The sequence below is a fragment of the Melopsittacus undulatus genome, chromosome 1 (assembly GCF_012275295.1).
Source record: "Melopsittacus undulatus isolate bMelUnd1 chromosome 1, bMelUnd1.mat.Z, whole genome shotgun sequence".
Lineage (NCBI taxonomy): Eukaryota > Metazoa > Chordata > Aves > Psittaciformes > Psittaculidae > Melopsittacus > Melopsittacus undulatus.
Genome location: NC_047527.1, coordinates 18490846 through 18516979, shown reverse-complemented (window position 1 = coordinate 18516979; position 26134 = coordinate 18490846). Strand labels below are relative to the sequence as shown.

Below are 26134 nucleotides of genomic sequence, written 5' to 3'. Positions count from 1 at the left end.
CTGCTTTACCTTTTTGCAACATATGGGAAACTGGAGGCAATTTTTTTAAATGTTGGAAAAATATCTGGATCCTGATGAACTCATTAGCTGATCTGAAAATCTGGAAAGGGCTCCCAAAGGCAATGCAGTCCTAGTTCAAGAGACCAGGGATATCAGGAAAGTCACACTGGTACTTTAGTGTATAATAATGACAAATTTTTCAGGATGACTTTATGGTCAATGGCATTTTTATAGCACCTTTTGTTATTGAAATTCTTCAAATTTTTTTCCTGCTTTCTTTTTCTGCTTTCACAGAAAAGCATGAGAAGGACAAAAAGCAACACCTGTTTTATTACATGAAATGTAACACATACACTTCTTCTCTGCATATATACACCAAGTAAATACAGCCCATATGGCATTCTGAGTATGTATGTGTTCACATTCATGCCACACATAGTTATCCTTTCAAGAAATCACCTGCTAACTCACATGCTGTTCTGCAGACTGGAAGTGCTTCTACTGTTACAATACTGCACTGAAGAAGATGCTGATCTGTAGGGCAGATGTTATTGCTGGTAAATTCTAAGTCTGGTAGTGTATAAAATATTGATTTTTATGCTAAGTTAAGTATTGATTTAATTGGAGCTTTTTCTGCCTGCAATTTTGAGATCATGGAACACTGTTTCTGAGGACTGTACATATTACTTGGTTTTTCGTAATATTTCAGTAGTGTCTTGAGGCTTTCTGTTTCATTGCAATTGCATTTACAGCAATAAATTGTTCAACAAACACTGAATTTTATTAAACTGGCAAAATACGTGATAAAGAAAGCTAAACAAGCCTACAGTCAGCTGTGCCAAAAGCAAACAAGTGTTTTTTTTTTTAAATGCTAAAATAATGTGCAAATGAGGCTTGGCAAAACTAAAATGCAGAATAATTCCAAAACTGAAGTGTGTATAAAATTAAAGTTCAAGAAAAGAATAGTCACACTATCCAGCTGCAGTTCCACTACAGAAGGGATTCATCATTCCATGGGTAAGTAAATTCTCAGCCATTTTTTCCTGTCTTTGGCCACAGTGTATGGCTCCTTCAATATGGTTAACTTAAGTGAGTGACAAGATCCCTGGCTCCGAGCTGGAGCAGATGATCCCCCTTTTTTAAGCTCTTTTGGCGTTAATTTTCACCTATGTATACTCACTGGTTGAGAACCAGAAAACTGTTGTACCAGCACAACTGAGGGCATACTGTGTTTTCAGGGATAAGACAACACTGTACACGAGCCTCACTACCTAATATTACAGATGGCATAAGTATGGTCTACCTAGAAGAGTGAACAAATGTGGAAGAAGAGGAGTCAGGCTTGGTTCCACAGTTGCTGAGCTTCTTTAGCACCCATGGAATGGCCATCAGGGTTCATCCTTTGGCCATCTGATGGAGAAGGAACCATATTCATGTTGGTTGGCCCACAGCTCCCCCACAAAACTCCATGTATTTTCAGTGTGAAATAAAAATAGTTAATTCAGTGTTCTGTTTTAAATTAAGTATGTGTAGTTTCTCTTCCTTTCTGTGTGTATCCTGTCTTGAGTATTATATAGCTACAGTTTGCATTTCATGCTCTTATTATGCCTACAAGCTAGGTAATTCAGAGGTGAGCATGGGAAGACAAAGCAATTGCAGTCATATCAGAAGGTAAGTTGTTTTCTTCTTTTTTTCTTCATACAAATAGTATAGGAAGGCATAGAAACATGAAATCCACCCCTAATGCAATTGCTCCTATTTTGTCTGGTTTTAATACCCTTCAGTGACAAACACTCTGCAATCTGCCCAAGCAGTCTTTTACAGCACTTAATTATCTTCACAATTTTTTTCCTTGGTGTCCTATCATGATGGATAGCAATTTTCCTGTAAGCAGGACATGGTTATGGCTGATAAAAAGATCTCTTTCACTGTCAGGGCTTCATTGCTGTCTTTCAAGCTGATCATCTTGTTAGGAACATAAACTTTTCACAGGTTCCTGGCTGGCAAAGCATGATGGCACTTCACACCAGTGAAGAACTTTCTTCAAATACACTGGTGACTGCAAAACATATACATGAACAAACTGAGCATGATTATCTCCTTAATTCACTAACTAGATGTATAAAAACTGGCAAATGTCACTTCCATTACAGTGTAAGAGAAAGAAAACGCATAACTGGGCAAAGAAAAAAAGACTCGGGAGCTCTTGTGTTGAGAACCTTAACGACCCATTCCCTAGGAGAGGGAGACGTGCGAAAAGCAGTTTCCCATTTTCAGTGGCTGTAGTATGGCTCAAGCAAGGACAGGATATACTCCTCTGGGGAAAGTTTATCTAACTAAACACAGACATTGTCAATGAAGGCATCTGCCGCTGAGCCAGTCCTCCTGATTCCCTTTACAGTTAATGGAAAGAAAGAGTTGGTTTTAGGTTGTGACTTAGGTGATGCCTTGCACACCTACTTTTGGGTGGGATGCACCCCAGAAATAGGTAATCCTATTCCTATTTCCTCCACTGACTACAAATTGAACTTGAGATAGATAGCTTGTATATAGACATTTAGATTGTATTCAATTAAAGTGAAGTGAGATGAATCCTTCTGCTGCTGACTTTTAACATGAACAGTTTCCATGGTAGGAGTCCTATTATTTGCAGGCAAAATCACAGCCTTGTTTTGATTAACGTTTTTTTTTTTTCCCTGAAGCTGCTGTCCATTAACATTCACTCATGCAGATTGTAATGGCGTATTGTATATTCTTTTTAAGTCTTATGTAAGAAATCCAATGTGTAACAATGTCACGGTAATTAGAATCACAGTTTAGACTATTCTGAGGCATTTTTTGCTTGGCTTGTGCTTTTAAAATGTTATTTCTTTTCATTTGGCAGCCACGCTGCCAAGGATACAGCTAGGTGGAGGAGATATGTAAATCATCAATTGAAGTTTCTATGCCAGTGACACCCCAGGAAAGTTAGAATCTTCTTTAACTCTGTTTTTATCAATCCATGAGAAAACTTCAAGATCAAGAAAAGAGGGCACAAATAGAGACTGCCTGGTAGCTCAGGGTGCAGCTGAGGTTACACTACCAAAAGCATCTGCAGAGAAACTCCCCAGGCCACCTCATGAAGCAGGTTGAGAGCATGCATCTCTGCTTGCTGAGGAATACCTGCTATTGCAGTGTCCAGGTTCTACCGCTGCTCTTCTAGTCTGCTTCTGCCTCCAAAAAGAAGCCCCAGGCTGAAGAACTGGATGAAGCAATCAGTAGATTAGTGTTAGAGAACCAGCAAGTACCTCATTCAGGTTTTTATAGCAGGGTATTTCCTCAAGGCATTCTTGGCCCTGTAATGAATTTCTTTTGATTCCCAGTTGAGCTGTTCATATCTTTGTTGTGCTCCTGGCTTTGGTAGAATAAAAACACAGCTGAGGAGGCTGCTGCCAATACCAATGTGAGTTACTACTGCAATGGTGGTGCTCAATGTAGCTCCTCCAGACATACCTTGTCCTTTGGATATGGACTCTACTTTTCTAACCAGCCACCTGGGGTGTGAGAGCAGTTGGTTTGACTACTAAAAATCCACCTAGCTGGCAGTGTGGAAACTCATAAATGTTGGCCAAGCAACTTGGAATGGTTTGCAAGGAAAATGGGTGATTAAATGAGTGTGAGGTGTCCCTGCCCATGGCAGGGGGGTTGGAACTAGATGATCTTAAGGTCCTTTCCAACCCTAACTATTCTACGATTCTATGATAACAAGATAGACATTGCCCCTAAGCTTCTAAGAAGCAGGAGAAGGACTGGAATACCTAGAAAAATTAATGTGGAAGTTTGACACCTCACAAATTTCAACAGGACCTGGCAGCATAAGTTGTGAGCAACACATAAAACAAATGTGTGTGAGTATTGAACAGCAATATGGTTAGATCCAGGAAGAAGAGCTTTCAAATTGGACAACTGGATTGTGCATGATTATAGGTAACTGCTTTGTTTTGCTTTAGCAGCTTAGCTAAGTTACATTAGCTCCCTGTATTTTGATTTTCTCATCTCTAACACTGAGATGAGAAACAGGTATACACATTTCTTATTCTCCTCAGTATGAGGAGAAGCCTTGGTCACAGAATCATATTGAAAGTAATTTCTGCCTCTGCTGAAGTGAGAATGGATTAGCTAGCACCGACCACCTGTCACCATTATTTTGCCTTGGCAGGTATGATAACCAGCCCCTGTTTCCAACAGAGTTTACCTTTTATTTTAAGGGTAAGAACACCTTAAAAACACTGTATTCATGAATAAAACATACTGCCCTGCAAAGAAACCATTTCCCCTCCAAGTCCAGTGATTGTCCTGACAAATTCATCTCAGAAACATCGCAAAAAAAAATGAGACATAGCTGAACACAAAGACAGAACTTGGGAAAAGAAAGAAGTTAATAAATAAGGATTGGGAGAAAGCACAGGAGAATTCTTCGTGAGACAGACACATCGTTCAGAAATGAGAAGATTTTTAAATGGTCAGGATGTCAGGAGGGCATTAAAAAAACATTCTGAGAGCAGACTTCAGCCCAGGGCAAGCACGGCAATTCCCTTAACTTCAGTACAATTTATTTCAAGTCAGTCAAAAAGACCCCAAATGTATATGACACACTACTGCAGCTATGAGATGAGTAACTGGGCTGGGAGCTGGAGAGGTGAGTGCAGGCCTACAGGCATACAGCTGCCTGCAGTGTCCCCCACCACCCTTGCAGGAAAAGTCCCTGGGACCTGCTCAGCTGCAGAACCCCGGCCCCAAGCCCTCCCTCTGGCTCTTCCCCATCCCCTTCTCCTGCAGCCGATGGCTCAGGAGGATTGGCACACCCGCTGCCCTGGGAGAGGGGCTTCTCTCTGGTGCGGCTGCTTCTCGTCCTTGTTTCTTGTGTAAGAGAGAAGCGCTCATCCCAGCAGGCACGTGGGCAAGACATTTATTTCTCCTGGTCTGCCCTTAGAAGGTTATTGCTGCTTGCTTCAGCCCAGCACAAGACTGCCAGACCCTGCTTAAGGAGAGTGGTGCATTCATGCTACCCGGGGAGCAAGAACTGAAATTGGATGAAAACTGTGGCATTAGGTCAGACTGTAATTCACACACATCGCTCCCTCCCACGCCTGGCAGTGCTGCCGAGGAGGACTGGGGCATCAGGGCCTGACTGTGCTCATCTCCCTGCAGGTCTGGCCCCATTCTCAGCATCTACCCATAGGAAAAGAGGCCAGTGGGCATGTGGCTTGGCCCAGCCGGATGCTCCTCCTCAGCTCCCCACCTGCCCTGGCAAAGACTATCCCTCACTGCACATTTGTTCACTTTAGCTAGAGCAAATAATAGCTTTCAGCACAAAATTTAAGCCTCTGTGGCAGATTACTATTAGTGTATTCTTACGTTTAATTAATGCCCACAGGATCTACTTAAGACTCTATGGAAATTCTTATTTAAGCATGCAGAAAGCTGTTTTGGGGCAGCAGTATCAAGCTGGCATATATTCAGCTAGGAGATCCTAAAATTTAAGCACATACTACTTTATCATGTGAACTCAAAAGCTTGGATCTGTGGCATTTGTTCACTCCACAGCCATTTTAAAATTAGTCTCAGGAGGCTCTGTTTCTCAGGATACAGTTCAGACTATCAAGCCATAGAGGAAGTGCCATAAGACTTGCTAAAGGATTGTTAGCACTGTCAATTCATCAAGTTGATTTATATTTCTTTTTTTCCCCAGCTTTCCAAAAGTGTCCTCTCTTTGCCGTTTTCCATGGCAGACTGAATGATGTCATTCTGGCATATTCTCAATTTTCAAGTGTCAATAGCCAGGAAAATGTATAGCTTAAGGATAAAAAATCCTCCTGCTATGGTCCACCCTTGTTCTTTGGCAGTCAGAAACTAGGAATTAATTTTAAATTGACTTAATACTAATGAATTAGAAATTCAAAACATTATGGCTTTGCTATTTACATTCCTATACAAAACAGTTTGTGCTAGTCAAAATGATAAGGAAAAAACCTCCAAACTTTTCAAGATGACTTTAAAAGATTTTTACTTGGTGTTTCTTATTTGTGGTGATGCTGTGATAAAAGCATGTTAAAATGTTCTTCTCTATACATTACCTGTCACAGTAATTCCCTTAAAGTAAAATTATTAATTTATTTTCATAGCAATTTTTCTTTCGTGCTGGGAAACTTTAAACTTGATGTAAGAAAATACCTGAGATAAGTTCCAATGTTAGTAGATGAATGCCGAGAAGGACCAGGCCCAAAGGCAAGCTGCATTAAAACACAGATTCCTTAAGTTGCAGAATTCAAATTTTTTTGAATTTCCTGTATTTTTCATCCACTAATATATCTTCTGGGACTCACCTTTATCATTGCTACACAAGCTAATGGTATCTGTATATGCTACATATATAAAATGAAGTTTGTCCATACTCTTGCAAAGTGAGAAAGAGCATCTTTACATGTGAATGAATCATTTAGTTCACACAGAAAACAAATTATCTCTTTATTCATTCACAGCATACACGGATCCTTTAGGTGTACATTCTTTCTTGTGCCATGACTGACCTGGATTTTTTTCCTCCTAACTCCTACTTACTTGATGGATGCCACCACAGTTACATACTAAACTAATCCCCCAACATTACTGAACTACATTAGGTTCTATAACCTATTAGGTGATGAGCTCGAATGTCTCTATTTCCACTGTAGCTCATGCGCGGAACTTCCATGCCGTGCTATATTGGTAAGCTCTAAATCAAATTACTGTGTTCTTCTTTCTTGGTAGATGTCATTTCTCTGAACAGTAATTCTGACTGAATTACTATTGAAATGACTGATGGGTTTCATAATAAAAGAGAACTTTTTTTCTTTAATAGGAAACTGGGCAAAAAAGGGTATTTGTTTGTTTGGTTGGTTGTTTTTTTCTTTTTCATTTGGTAGTATGTAGAACTAGCTGTGCTACCTACAAAAAGCTCACGGTGAATTTTCTGCACTTTCAAATATCCCCCTCAAAATACCTTGCATTTACCATTATTATGTGAGATTTGGACCACTGCCATTCTGGTTGGTTCCTGCAGAAGTGGCACAAGAGCAGAACATGACAGATCCAAAAAAAGATATTTCATATAGCTATTCCTTTTTTAGAGCAATTTAAACTTTATTAACAAAACACTTCAAACTTTGATTTAAGTGATTTGAGCTCCCTGGCATTAGAAAACAGCTTTGAAAACCACTGTTTTAGCTTCCAAGAAGAAAAACCTTAATACCAAAAGCATTTCTGTTTCCAACTAAAACAGTATCTGGCATAATGGGATGTTGTAACAGTAATTCCCGTCTCTTGGTGAATGTGGATGGTTTTCTCCTCCACAGTAACAGCAGAGGAATGCAGTGGAAGGGTCAATTTTGAGCTTGGCAGAACACGGTGTATGTGATTTTAGGCAAGTCGTTCAAGACAACGCCCAAAAAAGGCAGCAGGCAACACATTGCATAACTTCAGGATCCAGTCTCCTCTTACAGCGCAGGTGGAGGGCTGCATGTCTTAGGAAGCGATCCAGCATAACCAGGGAGCTGTCGAAACCTAGCTAGGAGAGATCAGAGTTATCGCTGAGCGCAGTAACTGGAGCGGGCGCCTGTGAGGTACCGTCTCCTGCCTCCTGCCGAGACAGAGAGCTGTGGGCAGGTGCAGAGGCACAGAGCTCGATGTCCAGGGAAGGGAAAGTCCAGACCTCTCCCAAACACTTCAAACACACATTTCTCAAGTTTCCGTTCCTTGAGCATTAGGTGACAGCTGACAGGGTTTTTAAACAGGTCAAAATTGGGGATTTATATGCTTAAAAGTTCTGTCTGCATCCCACATTAGGCATTACAGCTAGCTCAGCAATTCAGCAGCACTGAACCCTGAAAGCTAATTTCTCATTTTACCTCAGCTATTTCACTGTTACCCTGTAATGCGCAGAGCAGGTGTGTGCTAAATTCTTTATGGATCTGGCCCATAACCATTCTGCATTCATCCCTTTACTTTTAAAAGAGTAATAGTTCCCTACTCACAGTAACATTGTAAGAGTAAATATGCTTTTGGTAGTGTTCAGATAACACAGACACTGGCATTGTAAAACTAGTTTTAAGTACAGCTGTGCTATACAAGGTCTAAAAAATTCAGTGGCTTAGAAGATCAAAGAACACTTTCAAGAGAAGAAAAATTAGGCACACAATCTTTCCAGACCACCACTTTAATTCCAGTTGAGGCCTTTTAGCTGAAGAACTCGACATGCAATTACACTCAAGTGTATTAAGAACTAGTAGTTTATTCTAGTAGGAAGAAGCAACACAGAAAATACAGAAACAGTTTTCTTGATACTATGACACATTTGTTGGTCGAGCTAAGGAATCAATTTTGAGTATGAAGTCTGAGGCATTTCCAGAAGAGATCTTGTGGGAGTTGAGTGTCAGACAATGAAGTTTCTGGTGATATTTTCTAAAAACAAGTTCCTTTAGCATACATGAAGTTAAAAACCACCATCATCTTCCTAACATCTTAAGCAGAGATGCCTGTATTTCTTAATGACTAGGCAGTATTGAAATCAGGAGCCTGCTTTACTAAGAAACCCTTCATCTCCCTGACTGGCTGTCAACAGAAGCCATGGTGCTGGAAAACACGCTACAGAGACACAGGTGGGCACAGCAGGCAGCAGGCCCCTGACCCTGCTCTGGGCTCTAGGACCATCAGTGCTTCTCTGGCTCACATCTGATTTGTGGGATGTGGTGGCCGCATACAGTGGAATGTGAAAAAGCTGAGGAATGGATGGTTCATCCTTGATGGTTCATCCCAATCTCCAGGATCCCGAGGGCCTGACATGCACTGGCAGCTACCAAGCTGAACACAAGCCAAATCAGGCACCTCCTCACACGCATGTATTCACATTGTGCCACGCAAAGTGGACGTGGAAAGTGTGTACGGGTTATAATACAGGATCAATCTGTAGGCCTCAGTGCCATCTCTGGTTTAGGCTCTGTGCACTTCAGCCCAGTCAGTCCTCTCTGGCCACGGGCAGGACCAGCGCAGGGTACCAAGGAAAAGGTGATCACAGGTCTCCTGGTGTGTGATCTTCGCTCCCAAAGCGAACACCGATTACATAAACCCCAAAGCCAAGCCGAGGAAAAGGCGAGCGTTTTGATTCCCCGTCCCGGCCAGCTCCGGTTCCTGAGGACTCGCGTGGAGCTGCAGGCTCCCGCCTGGGGCGGACGCGTGGGGCACAGGACCAGGCACTGGGACCCCGCGGCGGCCCCGGCAGCAGAGCGCGGGGCGGGGCCGCTTCCCCGCCGGCCCCGCCACCAATGAGGGCCAGGTCCGTCACGGCGGCGCGTCACGCGGGCGGCCGCCAAGATGGCGAAGGTGTCGGAGATGTACGACGTGACTTGGGAAGGTAACGACGCGCCCGCCGGGGCCGGGCCCGGCCCGACCGACAGACAGAACCCTGGGCCCAGGGTGAGGGTGGCCGAGCCCCCTCAGCCCCCCTGCTCTGCGGGGACGGGCAGGCCGCCGCCTGTTCCCGGCAGCCGGAGCCGGGCGGTGGCGGGGCCCGGGCGGGGCCGGCTGCTCCGGCACAAGCGGAGCTGGCGGCCGTGCTCAGCTCCGCGGTGAGCGCGGCTCCGCCGGTGGTGACGCGCACAGAGCCCGCAGAGCAGAGCCGCCAGCGCTCGCCCCCATTGCTGGGGGTCCATTTCCCTGCGTGATGGGGGTGTTTCTCCACACACACCGGTGCGGCGGGGCCCATCAGCCGCCTCCCGTCCGTGCTGACGGAGCCCCGTTTCTCCAGAGCCCGGCGGCGGGTTCTCTCGGCCCGGCTTCCGACCGCACAATACTGATGTAGCGCGTACAAGAACATAGGGCTTCTTGTTTGCTTGAGCGGTTTGTGTCAGTTCACCCCCTGAAGCACCCGAAAATCACCTGATGTTTTCCAGAAATTCCATGGTGTGCGTTTGTGGAGGAGCTCACAGGAGCTCTGAACTGACATAAAAGCTCTTGAAAATCCTGCTCCCCGGCTTTTTGTAGCATTCACTTGTTTAATCCTAATTATAGCAGTACATTCTGAGGTTTACCTGACATTTCCAGTGGTTCTTCTCTCATAAGCAGTACATGTTCAAATACGAGTTCATTCAGTACTCAAACCTATTACTGTCTCATATCCAGAACAAATTCATGCTTCTCCATAGTTTTGGCTGTAAATGGGGAAACTTCAGCTAGGTGGTCCCACATGTTACAAACATACTTTAGAGAAGATAATGCAGAGAGAAGCTATATGATCTTTGTTTTATAGATATTGTTTATATTTTTTTTCTGCCAGTCTGTGAAGAAATAAATGAGAAAATAATTCCCAGATTACAGATTATTGGTTAGTTTAGGTTTGTAGTATGTGGATAAGAGGAGGAACATTGTGTGGGATGTAGTTTAGCAGATGCCAGTAACTTGCCCATGAGAAATAGTGGCTGTACTGGCTTTCTTCTATCTTTTTTTGCAGGACCCTGAAGCAAGACAAAATGGAATTTCAGATACTCAGTTTTCAGGTCAAATTGCATTAATCTCAGAAAATATGTTTCTCGTGTTGAAGAAAATAAGTGTTTCTTGTTAGTATGTTTTGTGGTCAGTTTATAGGTAGTTTTGATCTGAAATCTGGTTGCATCACCATGATGTCATTAGAATAACATAGCATTTTGGGAAAAGTTTGTTTGCATGTTCTTGTATATCTCTTGTGAGGAGGTACACAGCGGTGGTGAAGCTCAACTTGGGTAGAGTGCAGGCAGGCCACTGTTTGGGCAGGGAAGTTGTGTGGAGTGTTCCTGGTGTTATTGTTGGGCTTTCTCAGACGTTGCCATAAAACAGCTTGTGTAAAGAACTTTTCAGTTTTTATTTTGCTTGAACATACATTTTTATAAAACCCAGAGGTTTAGTTTTTTGTTTGGTTTTAACCTGTTGTTTTCAGGTGTCAGAGATCAGAAAGATGAGATTTTTTCATGGATTTAGTGCATGCATTGTGGGTATGTTTCTATGTGTTTAGCCCTAGATTGTTTTGGCTGAGAGTATTGCAGAGTTGGTATCTTTAATTTCTAGTGTAAAGGCCGGGTATAGAGTGCTCAAATTTGCTGGTTTGGGACTTGGCTAATTCATACTGGAGGTGAACATCCTACTCTTAGAAATAACCTAGATATTCTATTTCCAAGAGTCTTGATGGACATCTGTGGCATTGCGCTATGTGCATAGTTTCTGCATATTGAAAGAGAAGTTTCTGGGGACCAGATGGGGAGTTTTGTCATATCAACTTCTCAGTTGGTATATGCCATTTTATGTCCAAATGTAGGAGTTGGGGTGTAGGGGAAGATCAGTGTCAGTACAAGGGGCTGTGTCTGCTTTAGAAGGATGCATTTGAAAAATTTTGTATTTTTTTCCTCAATTTTAAGAGATGCAAAATAAAGTGAAAATGAGTGGAGTCCTGCAACAGACCATGCAGAGACTCTTCTCAGGAGGAAGGCTTAAATTTCTTAAGTTCTGTGGATCATTAAATTAGTATTGCATTTTTTTTCTACCTTTTACTTAAAATGAGGTATCTCTAAAACCAGCGAGCCTCTTAATAAAGCCACATTAATGAGAACATTTATTTTTACCTTGTTTTTCTATCATCAGCTGATACACTGTTCTCTGTTTTGCATTTTTTTTCCATCACTGTAAATTCTATACTTGGTTGATGAATGTTAGATGTGCATTCTGTTAATACATGATTCAGATACTTTTCCATTTGGAATCATGCTGGAATGGAGGCATTGATAATTTCCAAGTAAATGAGTGGGTAGAAATCAGACAGCTTATTTATTTTTATGTATTCAGCTTGTCAGCTTTCGTGAATGTTTGTGTTCTCTCACATTCTTGCTGTCTAAGTTTGGATTTCCAGGGACCATCATGTGTCTAGAACCATTTTACTTTACCCATGCATATGAAATGTAACCCTGTGGTGGTTTTGGTTGAATTTCAAAATACGAAATGTAGCACAATAACAGTCTTATGAGCGATCTGAGATCACTTCAGGTAGATGGAAGAAAGTTTAGTGCTTAATTTTTAGCTGTCAGTTATGTTAACTATGTGTTTTGAAGTGCAAGAAAAACTGACAGTGTTTAGATTTATGGTTGTGTTTGGTTTTCCGGCTGTTTTTTTTTTAAAGTTTGTTAAAAAATACTGGTAATAGTTATTGTGACCTTCATATTAGTAAAGCCACTATCTAGTAATGAAACCTATTTTCCTTAAGTTTCTTCAAAATTTATTCTTGCATATGGAACATCTACATGTCTATAAATGCATATGTGTATATAAAATCACATTCTTAGCAATTTCCTCATCCAGAGGATAAATAAAACCTGGGGTAGGTTGTGCACTCTAGCTGACTTCATGAGTATGAGCTGGCTGTCTTGGATATCTGATCATAGTAAAATGTAAACTAGAAACACAAATCCTAATGCTAAAATAAACTGTCTTTTTTATCTGACCTAGATAAACAGTGGTAACTTTTATACCTTTGGGCACTTCCCTAATGTAGACGGCCTTCACTTCCATGTCTGCCTTTCTTGAGGCTCTTTTCCGTAGGAATGTATAGATTGTTTTTTAAGAGTGGAATCTCACAGCATTTTGCTTACACTGATAAATATGAGCAGTGATTGAATTATCATGGTTTTAATAATACTTCAACTGAAAATTTCTTCAGTAAATTTTATCCACCTGGAGCAGAAAAGCAATTCTAGTACTGTTTGTAAATGTAAGTGTGAAACTACTTGGGAGAAATCTTTTGTAGCCTGTATTTCCTAGAGCAGGGGGAATGTCCATTAACTTTTAATTTTACCTAGGTATATGGGCTTTTTACTGCATATATTAATAACCTGAGAGGCCACAAATTTGGAATTTGAATCGATAATATTAGAGCATGAGCACAGTTTGTGGGACATGGTTTCAGAAGTCTGGTATAGCTATCTGTTCTCTAGTAGTTTTCTAATATCAGTAGAAGTCGCATTCTTAAATCTAGTGCTCTCTCTACCTATTCTCCATATGCTTATTTTCTGGAAAAATTAAAATTCCATTAGTGTCTGGAAGTCTCAGTATTTTCTTTTTATTTATTTCTCCCTTTTGCTCCAGATATGCGTGATAAAATGAGGAAATGGAGGGAAGAAAACTACCGGAACAGTGAACAGATAGTGGATGTTGGAGAAGAGTTAATTAATGAATATGCATCTAAACTTGGAGATGACAGTAAGTAAACAGTCTTTATTTTCAAAACTTCCATTTTCTGATTTTGTTTTCTCTTTTTAATCTCTGTTTTGTACTTATGTGTTGCCTTTCTGTATCTGCTTATGTTGATGGAATATATATTACTTTCCAAGTATAATAGGCTGCCAGAATTCCTCAATTTTATTTCTTTCCCACATATGGGCTGCAGTGAAAATAGATGGAAAAACTCTTTACTATAGGCATAAAATAAGTGTAATAAAGTGCTGTCAAGATTGAATAGGTTTGCATATGAATCTTACATGGTTTTTATTTTAATGCTCATTCTTCTTTCTTTTTTTTCCCTTTTTATATTTCAGGCAATTTAATATAGATATTCTTTAATACATTTCTCTTGTTGTGCTTTAATTTTATTAACTGCTGTTATATAGTCACAAGGGGTTTAGCAGTCACAGCAGTGCATTCTATTTACTAATAGCAGTTACAGTATTCCATATGATTAACTTTATTCAGTTAGTTAACTTGATCACTTTGATTTCAAATCCCTAACTCCGTGTTCATGGATTAAAATCCACATAGTTATTTCAAGAAGACTGCCTCCCTCAGGTGAGGAATCTTTCAGTATTGATTTTGGGGTTCTGAAGGTAGAATTTGCTTTATATCAATGCTTTGCTTTGGTTCTGTCTGTCGTGCTTTAATTCCAATCTGCACAGCTCATTCACTCACTCCCCCCCTTGCTCCCCCGACTCCCGGAGAGTTAGGAAGGAGAATCCAAAGAATGTAGCCCCCATGGGTTGAGATAAACACAGTTTAATAGCTAAGGTATAACACAAATCACTACTACTACTACTACTACAAGTAATAATGATAAAGCAAATAACAAGTGAAGAGAATACAGCACCTCACCAGCCACCGACCCATAACTCACCCCACCCTGCCCGACCGAGCACTGACTGATACCTCCTGCATCCCCCCAGAGCTCCAGCCCTTCCAGGTGTCTCCCAGTTACATCCTGGGTATGAGGTGCTATGGTATGGAATACCTCTTTGGCTAGCCTAGGTCAGGTGTCCTGTCTCCCCTCCTCCCTGGCAGAGCATGAGGCTCAGAAAGTCCTTGGACAAACCAAACATTTGAGCAGTAACTCAAAACATGTGTGCTTTCAGCAGTGGTTCTCAGCCCGAAAGTAAAAACACAGCACAGCAGCAGCTACCAAGAAGGAGAAAAATGACTGCTGCTGCTGAACCCAGAACACTGTCTTGTACCCTCTCAGCTGCAATTCTGTTCTGGACTTCTTTCCATTCTAAGGGGCTTAGCCACTGCAAATGTTGTACTTTTTTTGGATATAAATACATGGATTGTCTACCCAAAGTATCGTGTTGAAGACACCTCTGCATGTAGCAGTGAGTCATGAAGTGCACTTGGAGGTCCAGTGCTTGAAGGAGATACTGCGGGGTCTTGCATTGTAGCTGTGAGGAGCATGCTTGGTTTTAGACTGGGTAGGCTTAATACATCCACCTACAAGAGAGCTGTTGTAGGTTCCTACTGCTTTAGAAGAACTTTGAGAGCTAACCTTGATTTTACTTTCTTCTTACCATGTTGCTTAGTAATTTATGAGAGTTGTATTTTAGTAAGGAATTGATGAGGAGTTTGATATTCCTCTCAGATCTTGCTGATGCCTTTTTGAAACACTGTTCTCAGTAGTTGAGTTGTCCTTCTTTTCAAGTGTCATGGATATATGTTATCCATATTTTGTCTGTATCTGTGTATGTATTTTTACATTAATAGACAAAATGGATACATTGCATAATAAAGATAGAATATGTATTTTACAAATAGTTCCAATGAAGAGGGTTGACAGGCAAATTAATGCCTGTTTTTTTTCTTTTATATACCTATCAAGAAATAGTATTTTCTTTAAAAAGTAGTGAAAATTCCCATCATAGAAACTACATTTTGAAAGGAGAGGACTCTTGTTATTGCTATTTCTATATTGTATTGTATTTTTATTTTAGATTTTTGGTTTGGAGGACATTTGTTTCTGTTTCATTTCTGTAACATATCGAGTGTACCTCATTAGATTTACATGAGTTCAAAGCGCTTGGTACTTCTAATTGCGTGTTTCCTTCTACCATAACCTTTCTTTCTGCAGTTTGTAAAGCCATGCTGTTAAGTTCTTTACGTTCAAGAACTTGGTAGGCCTAGAACAGAAATAATGTAATCTGTCATTGATTTAGAGATGTTATTCAACTCCAGGAAGAAGGCAACATTTGTGGGACTTCAGCAGTGAAACAGTTAAGGGAAATTTGTTTTCTTTGTAGCCCAAATGGCTGTTCTCCAGATCTGATCAGAGAGCAAGTCCTAATGGGGATGTGTTTAGAAGACTGCAGCTGTAATCTTAGGAAAAGTAGAGAATTAGAGCCTTTTTGCCTTTCAAGATGTCAAAAGGTACTTTGTTACTAAAAGCAATAAAATTGTTTCAATACCTTTTTAATTAATTCCAGCAGTTTCTTAAAATGTCTCTGTTTCAGTAGTGATCCACAGGAGTAAGAGGAAAATACACAGACATAATTCATTAATCTTATTTATATCATAGGTGTTTCCCATTATCTTAAAAAAAATCACTTATCTGCATGTAATGTCTCTTTTGTGTCCAGTTTGGATAATATATGAACAGGTGATGATTGCTGCCCTGGACTGCAGTCGAGATGATTTGGCATTGGTAAGTTTTCAAGTTGACTTTCTCTCTTGAAACCTTAAAGTTTTCCTCCTGAGTGTCTCGTGCAGCTAGTTCCTTGGACAGTTACAGGATATTCTGAACTCCATAGCTTGGAATTCTAGCATATCTATTGAGAAGTACATTGCTGGGAAGAAACTACCACCACCTACCTCTTCTCATGTGTAAATTTTGTTTAGACAGATCATGTCTCTTCCAATAGCCATGAAAATATTTACAGCTACTCCAATATGGGCTAATTGTCAAAAATAATATTGAAGTTTCCATGTTGTACAGAGAATGTTTGTTTGTTGGAAACCTCTCAAATAATATTGGGGTTTTTGGGTGTTTTGAAGTAAAATGTCCTGTCATGCATGTCATATTATGTGTCGTATTGGCTATCATCAAAGAAAGTCCTTGACATACAGGAGCAGGTCTTCAAGATGAGTGAGGAGCTGGACTGCATAATGTATAAGGAAAGGCTTGAGGGATCTGGGTTTGTTAGGTCTTGAGAAGGCTAAGAAGGGATTTTATTGCTATATTTGGATATGTACTAATGAGAAGGTATAAAGAAGGTGGACACATTTTAGTAGATTTGCAGCAAAGGATAAGTGCGAGAGACATAAGCTGCAACAATGGAAATTACAGTTAGATACTAAGAAAAAGCTTTTAGCTAGCGAACATTTTGTGACAAATGCCCTGTCGTCTCCTTTGGAGACGCTGAGAAGTGGACTGGGAGATGGCCCTGTGCTCAGTTGGAAGCTGACTCTGTTTTGAGTGGGGATTTGGAGCAGGTAACCTCCAAAGGTGTGTTACAGTCCAAATTATTCAGTGATTCTTGATTAAAAAATATTGTTAATGGATAGTAGGGCTTAGTTAATTTGTATGGAAATTTATTTGAATCATGCAAATAACAATTTAAATTAAATGAGTTTATTTAGAATGCTTAACACCTGTTCAGTAGATTAAAAAAAAAAAATCCCACCCGAACAAACAAAAACCTCAGCTAGATTTAACAGCAACTTAAAAAGGCAAAAGTGTGTTTTTCAGGAAAAATTTAATAATCTTTTCATCCCTCCTTCACAGAATGCTGGGAAAAAAAAAACCCATGACCTTGTCTTGTGCCTTGAAATCCAGCAAGCTTGAGCTTATTCTGAGTGAAAAGAAAGGTATTTTCAAGAGTCCAGGTCTTTCATAGGGATTGTTCTTCCAGTGCATTGCTCTCTGTCAGATGGCAAAATACCCCATAAAGTCTTCGAGCTTCATGTGGTGTCATTTGGGTGAAACTTAATGGTCTGTGATATACAAGGGGTCAGCCTAGAGGATGCAGTTGGGAGAAGGGCAGTTTGAAAGTAGGTAGACAAGTTTATCTCACATCCCACATATATATGGTAAAATGGAGTGCGCTGGAAACTACAGCACAACACTCTGAACTTGTCATGAACCCACTGAACTTTCCTTTCCTTTGTTCCTCAAAAGAAAATACTGTTGTATAGCTGCCTGTTAAAACAAATAGACTTACTGTTTAAATAAATTCTGTGTTCTGATTTATATCTAAACCAATTTTGGTCTTTATTTTCAGGGTCTTTTTAGGAAGACTTTCACAAAATTTTTGAGGGAGCCAATGTTGAAAGATGAGTTGTGGTTTTTTTACTAATGCTGGCAGGGATTTTACATTTCAGTTTTTGTGCCCTCTAAGGATTATTGCTTAGATGAGAGAATACAACATTTTATATGCAGCTCAGAAAGGAGGTTAAAAGCTTAGAGGGAAATTTAGTGTTTTATTTTATTTTATTTTTATTTAATTTGATTGATTTATAACAAAGAAGTAGTTAATTCAGACAAGTCAACATCATATGTGGCTTTTTGCTACAGCTGTAGCCTCAAAGTAGACAAACAGCTTTGGAACTTCTGTTTTTTAGCAGTGAGCTTTTGACAGCTGTGATGCATTTTGCTTAGGGGGATGGGTCTCATCTGCTCCGAATGAGGAATCTGAGATGGTTTTCAGAGTAATTTATCTGAATTTTTTTCTTTTCCTTTTCTTTTTTTTCTTGCTGTTGTCCTTTCTGTCCTGTGCAGAATGACTGTGCATCATGCATGCTCCTACTGCAGTCAGCCCATTCCATATGCCTGTTCTAGTGCAGTCACCTACTGTTAGCAGACACTTGCACTGCCAGTGTTTCACATACTGAAGTCCAGGTTTATATTTATCTGCCCTTGTCAGACCTTTAAAATTATAACCTGATGTGATTAAAAAAAAATCAGAAAGCATATTAGCTGCAAATTAAAGTTTCATATACAAATGAGATTTGCCATGGTAACTGCTGAGTTTTTGAGAGAATCTCCAAAGTAGATTATTGATACAGTGCAGAATAAATCCTTAATAACATAAATGGTTATAGGGATTACAAGATAAATTTGAAAAGGGGGCATTCAGTGCTGCTGAGTCCAAAATATTTTGAAGATCTACCTAGTGTGGCTTATTCATGCACTTTTGTTTTCAGAGGTGTTACAGTGAGTTGGTTTTGACTGTCTCACAGCTTTTTATGTCACTTTTTTGTGACTGGTGTCTTAATCTACAGGAATTTATTTTGGCCTTGTGGCTACTGTGTTTGATTGAATAATGATTGTGTAATTTGATCTAGTGTGAACAGTTCTGGTCTTTTAGTATTCCTGGGCTTGATTGCTACTTCATCAGCTTTTTTATATTGTCAGTGGTTATCTTCTAGATGTGAAAGTCCATCTGCAGATTCTGGAGCTTAGTAGCATTGCAAATGTTACAGTTTCTGACATTTAAAAGCTTTACTGCAGGAAAGCAGTAAAAGTCCCTGGTTTTATACTGAAAAATCGTCACTCAGATTCCCAGATCACTGGGCTACAGGGTGGATTTATTGTCTGCAAAAGTTCATTTTTAAATCTAGGAGGTTGTTTGGATTGTAAAGCTTGATTGAAACTACTTTTCTGGAGTTTGAGATAAGATTTCCCATCTCTTAAGAATGTTCACAGATCAGTTCAGCTATCTGTAATGTGCTGCTAAGTACATATAGTTTTTATGACAGTTTGTTGTCCAGTGCAGCAGCAGTTCACCTAGATGTCACTCAAATTGCCAGTAAACTGTTCCTTTACTAAATCTGAGCCTTGCTATGTGCTGCTGCATTGCTATAATCTTGTTTCATTGCAGATTAAAGTGATCATGATGAAAATAGTCTGTGCTTACTTGAAGCTATGCATTATTTCCTTAATTGCTGTTTCCCTTCTCTCTTCCTTCTCTATTTTTCTGGGACTGGGAGAGATGTGACTGTTTCTCTTTGCTGTGCACTAGCAGTCTGCTTCTGTACAGAAACAGAGAGGGAACCTACTAATTTTTACTGATTTTTTTTCTGTATTTTTCGTTTGATCTGCGGATTTGATAAAATGGAACAGATTATGTAGATGAGCCTCTGCTGGAACTTTAGGTTTGAAGAACAACTTTATAAACTGAGTTGTATAGCTAAGTGTTGGGAACAGGAGGTTTCTGTGTGTGAAGCTTTTAATGTGATTCAAACCACTGGTCTTTTAGGGAGCCTGTGGGCTGTCCTTCCCATTGTAGTGAGTCAGCTACAGTCTCTGCAATGCTATCTAGCCACATTCACAATATGGTTAGAGTTGATTTGCTCTGGGGAAATTGTGACTCAATCCTTTTTTCACTAGTCCAGAGAAATCTGCCTGTGATGAATTCTTTTTATCCAGCCCAGGTGTCTCACTGATTTCAGGAATTAGAAGCTATGCTGCTTCTGCCAGCAGGCTCAGCCCAAGCCAGTGACAAACATTTTCTTTGGATTTCAAAGTTTTATTTTAAAAATAAACACATAGCATAGTATTAGCATAGTTTGTTCCATTGCGAGATACCCATTTATTAAAGAAGTATCACATAAGCTCTTGCTATCTTTGTTTTGTTTTTCTACTGTCTTCTATTATGAGGGAACTAAGTAGACTTCAAGTTTAATAGTATCAGAACTGGTTTAGTACGTAAGTTGAATTTTCTAGACAAATAACTACGTCCAAGAAAGCGTGATGATCTAACAACCTGTATGGAAGATATTTCTTAGATTTAGTCTTCTAACAGAATTTCAGTTTCTGAGCTTCTTTTTTCATCAATACATTTTAGTGATTATTTCAAAAATTGCCGTTTGCTTTTACTCATGCCATTTCAGGTTGTTAAATTATCAGCCAAGGACTTTTCTTTTTTCATCCAGCTTCTGTGTAGATAATTGCATTCACAATAGTATCTTGGGTTTTATTTGTACAGTTTTGTCTTCAGGAGCTAAGGCGGCAGTTTCCTGGGAGCCACAGAGTTAAGCGATTAACTGGAATGCGATTTGAAGCTATGGAAAGGTAAAACCTGAATTGAAAAAAATGTGCTTTCTGTCTGGAAAGATGCTTGCTATTTCTTAAAAAGGCGTTCAGGCACTGTGGAAACATGGGAAATCCAGGCTGGGCAGTTTCTTTATAGAAAACAGTGGTGTGCATGATCATGTTATAATGTTTAGACATTTTTATTGCATTTTTGCATGTATTAGGCAGTGTTATTTTTTTCCCATCTTTCAGTCAGACTTCATAGAATGAAAAGGTATCTTACTCGACAGTATAAGTCATTGTACAGTACAACATTAGGCACTTTTTTGGCAGAGTCCAGGAGATACACATTTCATCTCACAGTGCTAGAGCAGCATATGAAAATCAGTGCCAGTGTTTTTTTGCCTTCATTGTTCTCCTGTGTTCCTAATCACTGCAGGATATAGCTCTTTTCCCTTGTTTTCTGAGTGTGGATAAAACCAGTAGAATTTTGTGAGGATTAAATCTATGGAGTTTGTTACAGAAACAGCTCAAAACCTATACCAAATAGGATGGCAAAACCTAAAAACTAAAGTTACCATTTAGAAATATCGTGTTATAACATACTAAGTTTAACAGGAATTATTAAAATAATGAACAGCTTAAAACTTCACAGCTTTCCAAGATTAATGACTTCAGGGTTTGAGGTTGACCTTTATTGTCTGTATTTCTCCTTGGATACATCTTTGGTATTAATACTCTGTTCTAAAGCAGTGTCAAGGCAACTAGATGTTCCACATTTCTCACTCACTTCCTATCAAATACACATTCATGAAGAATTTCCATTAACTGAGCTCTTTTTCTGTCTTCATTTGATATGAGGTGAAGACAGTAAGAGAATGGCAGCAGATTTTCTCCATTCCCCAAACCTATTCAGAATTGCAAAAGTTCAGAATTCTGTTCAGGCTTATGTGACTACATTGAAGATAATAAGTGGGAACAGATCTTTGTCGGAGATGACTGCTGCACAAACATTATGTGTTATTTCAGCAATGAAGTGCTATTGAGCCACAGTTTTCCAAAAGCACTCATAAAAATTCTTGACCAAATGTCTCTGTCATGTTAGATCCTTGAGACTGGAATATCAGGGGAGCAGAGGCATTAACGAAAGCTGAAGTTTCATCTTCATAGATTTTCTTCAGAAGTTAGAGAAGATGGAGGCTTCAGCTCTGCATTGTTTTGAACAGAAACCCATCTGCAGGTGCTCTCAGCCATGGCCTGGAGAAGCCTGGTTCTCTTCCCTTGGGTATAAATGATGCCTAGGGAGACTTAGGCTGGAGGGTATCACATTTTCAATTGAAGAATTAAACTTCTCATTAAATTCTAAGTGACTTCTAGGATCTAGAAGGATTGTGCTTTCCCCAGCAGAAACAGGAAATCGTGAAGAACATTCCTGTAGACTGAGATATCTCTGTAGATACTTGCTAATTAAAAGAATGCTTTTCTGTAAATTCGCCTGTAAAGCTGGGATTATGGCCATCCTGTTCAGTCTGGTAAAAAATATTTGATAAAGTAGCAGCTTACAGAGAGCGTGAATACAGAATTTTACAGCATGTCTGCTAAGTCTGTAGCAATCACCTTCTGCTTGTTTCTGCTTTTGTGCTTCCTTTCTCATTTGCTCTCATACCTTATGGTAACTGGACTGGACAGCTGAGCTATGCTAATGTTGGAAGTACTTAGGGATCAGTGAGAGTACGTAAATGGTGTTGAAGGTGAGAATGGGATGTGTAGTATCGAAATCAATCAGCAGTACCTCTGAAAAACTGCTTGTCAAACTATACATGAAGACACAAAATATGCCCTAGCTATGTGGTAATAGCACAACCGCTGTGTAGTCAAATGTGTTTTGAATTGAATTATTTGGATCATGTACATAGCTGGCTGAACACACAGATCTGTTTCCCAGGTCTAAAGCATTTACAGCAGGTGGAGTAACCTGTTTTGTACATACTTCAAATAGCAGAATTAATTAATAAAACCTATGTAGTGGTGGTGGAGAAGATTTTTTTACAAGATTTCTGGTATAGTCAAGGATTGGGCTCTTGTGTGGATCCTGCCAGTTTACCGTATGCAGCTGCTTATAGTTTATAAAATCATAATAGAAGAAATGCACATGAAGTTTTAAATTACAACAGTGAAGTAAAAAGTCATTATTTTGGACACTCATTCAAATTTTGGGGGTTCTGTTTCTTGGGAAGAGTGAAAAAGAGAATTGGGATGTGATAATTGGACCTATTGGGTAAAAGAAGAAGAGGGAAGAGGCAGGAGAGTAAAATACTGGGTGTAAGATACATAAGTTGCTGCTGAAACAACATTCCATGAAGCAATTACTATGTACTTTTTTTTTAGCTCAATAACATAAAATACTGCTGTTCATATTTATCACTCAGGAGAATTTTGTATGAGTATAGTTTGCTTAAATATGTTCATTATTAAAAGTTGCAGAAGTGTTGTTAAGTATTGCAAGGACAGTCAAAAAGTCAGGAGTTCTGCCTTAGCAGAAATAAATGTGAATGATTTCTTTGAACAGGTATGATGATGCTATCCAGTTATATGATAGAATTTTACAAGAAGATTCAACTAACACAGTAAGTTCAAAATAGTTTCTGAACTGCAGTGGTGTTTTGTTTGAAACTGATTACATTTTGTAGGTTTCTCTGTGGGAAAACGTAGGCCTGTATTACTGTGTTTGTTTCCTAGTATCTGTATTACCTTCATTAGAACGAATGAGATGTGTGTCATGATGAGAAGACGCTTAAATGCTTAAAAACTGAGTTTACAAGATAGGATTATAGCTAGAAAACTTCATGCAGTCTTAGTAGGGTTTAGATTGGGCCTTTCAGCTTTTACATTTTCACTAAATACTAAGTATTTAAAGGACTAACAGTCTGCTGTGTGTCTTCTGTCTTCCTAATGCTTAATCTAGCTCAAAGATTAAATATAAATACACTCAGGTAGCACTTGAATAGCTTTCGAATAGTTATTTTGATTGTCTGGGATGCTTTACTAGCTTTTGAATCAAAATGCTCTAAAACTTGCCAGTCAGATAACACAAAATCTGAGACAGGCTGTTCTTCTAAGCGGTTTTTGAACACTGGTTGTATAAACCACCTTAAGGTGTTAGATACCAAAAATTAAAGTCTAGGGAAACTTGTAGCAATATGTTTTCATGCATTTTTTGCCACAGGGATAAAACTAGAACTATGAAGAAGCTATGGAGTTTCAAAATCTTATATCACATGTTGCAGTCAGTTATTAATGTCTGTTGGCGGGTATATGCTTGACTCTGTTACTTGGTTTCAAGGAACTGGTTCTCTTTACTGGGTAAAGCTCAGTGTAAATGTAGTACTTGGGATATTGCATATGTTTTGGCAGTCTCATATAAACCTTCCTTGCTGTGTTTTGCACCTCTGCTTTTCTTCAATCAGCTTATTAGTGTGGTCTGCTATTCAGGAGGGGAAGACCCACAGAAACACACATAACACATTAAGTAGAATGAGCCAGAGCTGGATATAGCTGAAGTACTATCACTTAAACTAAAGTGAACCACCAGGAAACAAATTTAAAACAGACCAAAACAAACCCCACCACCAGCAAAAAACTACCCAAACCCAAACCAGAAAACTATTTTCAGGGTAACACATCTGAAATTGTTAATACCAAGTTGAGGACTTGGATGACAGTGGTAGATAAAACTGTCTTTTAGCAGTGATAGAACTCATATATTTTATGCAAGGGTAAAAAGAAAAAAATTAAATTCTTCACTCTTGTTGTTTGCTTTCCCCAGAGAGAACTACATAAACTGTGTTCTGTGTGACAAACGTAGGTGATTTGCAGTTGTCCTTTGAGAGTCTGTAGTTTTTGAGTAGACGTTTGAGCGCAAGGTACATAGTTGTCTGCAGTAAATGTTGGTGGATTTTATCAGTGTAGGCCCCAAAGAGTTTCAGAGACAGTAAGTCTTCAGAGTCATGTTTAAAAAGTAGGTGGAACCCATTTACAATGAAATCACAAGAATAGGTCACCTGGGTGCATGTTTTATGACTTTTTGCTGAAGCCAGTGGAAAATGGAGCACCATGTTACGGTGACTTCTGTGAGCTGCACATCTTTGAAGTATGCATTTTTGGCAGCTTTACTCTTCAGCTGTCTCAACATGGCTTTCGTCATCTGAGTGGTTTGTCGGATGGTTTTATAAAACAAAATTATATATTTAGGTAATATGCGTGCCTATTACTTAATTTGTGTTTACTCCTTAACAAAATCATAAAGATCCGTACAATGGTAATATTTAGAAGCATAAGATGTAAATATTAGAACAGCTGCATGATCTCTTGGATTTCTTAAGACCTGAGAAGTGGAGAGTGTTAAATGCAAAGTAAAGGCTTCTTGCTATGTAACTATAGAATAGGTTGGCTAAGCCTTGCATGTGAAGAATACAAGTTAAATAGAAAGTTTTGATAAATTGTCATGTGCAGATGTCATTGTGTCTTTTACCTGTTAAATTATTTCCATGTGCACATGTGGTTGCTGTAGGAAAATAAGTATTTCAAGATTTAAAAAAAAAAAACCTGTTGCTGAGTTTGTCTTGGCACTCACCTTACCGTATACCAATTTCTTCTGGTCTGCTGACGCATGGAGTTGCTTATGTACATTAAACGTTTTGGCAAGTGCTGTAAGTGAAACACAGACATTTCTTCACGCGAATCATGTAGAAATCATACTTTGCATTGACTGACAGATTCATATAGAATAATGAAGAAAGCTTTTCCAAAACATTATTTATTTCAGACACCTTGTAGACTTTTCCATTATGAAAAGTAAACTTTTAAGTCAGTTTGTATAATGGACATTTACACTTTTGGATGAGGTTTTGTTGCATGCAAAATGCTGAAATTAAGATAGCAATAATTATTTCATTTAATTTCTTAGAATAGAACTCAGAGTAATCTTTATGTTCAAAAGATGACCATGTCTCCATGGTTTATCTCATTCTGAACCTACCTGATGAAAGAGATGACTCATTTGACAGTGGAGCAACATTAATGTTGTCAATTTAGAGATTGTGTTTCATTTTTCAAAGCATGTAGGCGTTAAGAGTCTGTCCCTTTGCTGAAGAATTTAACATTAATGAATGAAATGTGACTGCTGTGAAAAGCACAACTGGTGTGCATTTCAGTAGGATAATAATGGGAACCATTTCCATTCTTGTCCATTTTGGTTGAAATGAAGGCTTATTAGAGCTGTAGTTGGCAGATTACTCAGTTATTAAAGCTGCATAACATCTTACATTGTAGGGCTTTTTTAATTGAAATTTAATGTGTCAGTTGAAAATGTTTATACTGATGCTGAATAGTGGCTGAGTTGTTTGTACATCTTCAGATAAAATGCTTAGACTGTTTCTCAGAACAAAATATGGGAGGCATTGGGTTTTTAGCAGGATTGGTATTAAGGACTTTTGCGTTGTGTTTTTTTTTTTTTTGCTGTTAATGTGTTTAATTGAGGAATCCTCATCCTGCTTTGCTTTGGAGGAAAGCCTTTTAATTAGATAGCTTATACTTTTGTCAGTCAGGCCCTTCTCAAAGTGTCCTGTCAAGGAGTGCAGAGAAGATTGATGATGAAAAGGGAAATTGAGTTAATGTGTTCAAGACTTAGGTTTGTGTCTGATCCATTCTACTGTCATCCTAATGCATATGCAATTTTTCCTGATTCTTCAGCTAACCATGAAGAAGATTGCAGAGCACATGGTCAGCACCAGGGGAAAGTGAGATATGACACAAAGTTCT

General features: G+C 39.2%; 1 protein-coding gene across 1 annotated transcript in view; it reads left to right on the top strand.

Moving 5' to 3' along the window:
- The first annotated feature begins 9309 nt into the window (after positions 1-9309).
- The window catches only part of EMC2 (ER membrane protein complex subunit 2), a 34224-nt gene continuing 17399 nt past the window's right edge, over positions 9310-26134 (top strand). Inside the window, exons 1-5 of the mRNA XM_005150924.4 lie at positions 9310-9427; positions 13177-13290; positions 15921-15985; positions 20268-20353; positions 22884-22941. Of these exons, the coding sequence (XP_005150981.1) occupies positions 9388-9427; positions 13177-13290; positions 15921-15985; positions 20268-20353; positions 22884-22941 (363 nt within the window). The 5' untranslated portion in view covers positions 9310-9387. The remainder of the gene's footprint in view (positions 9428-13176; positions 13291-15920; positions 15986-20267; positions 20354-22883; positions 22942-26134) is intronic.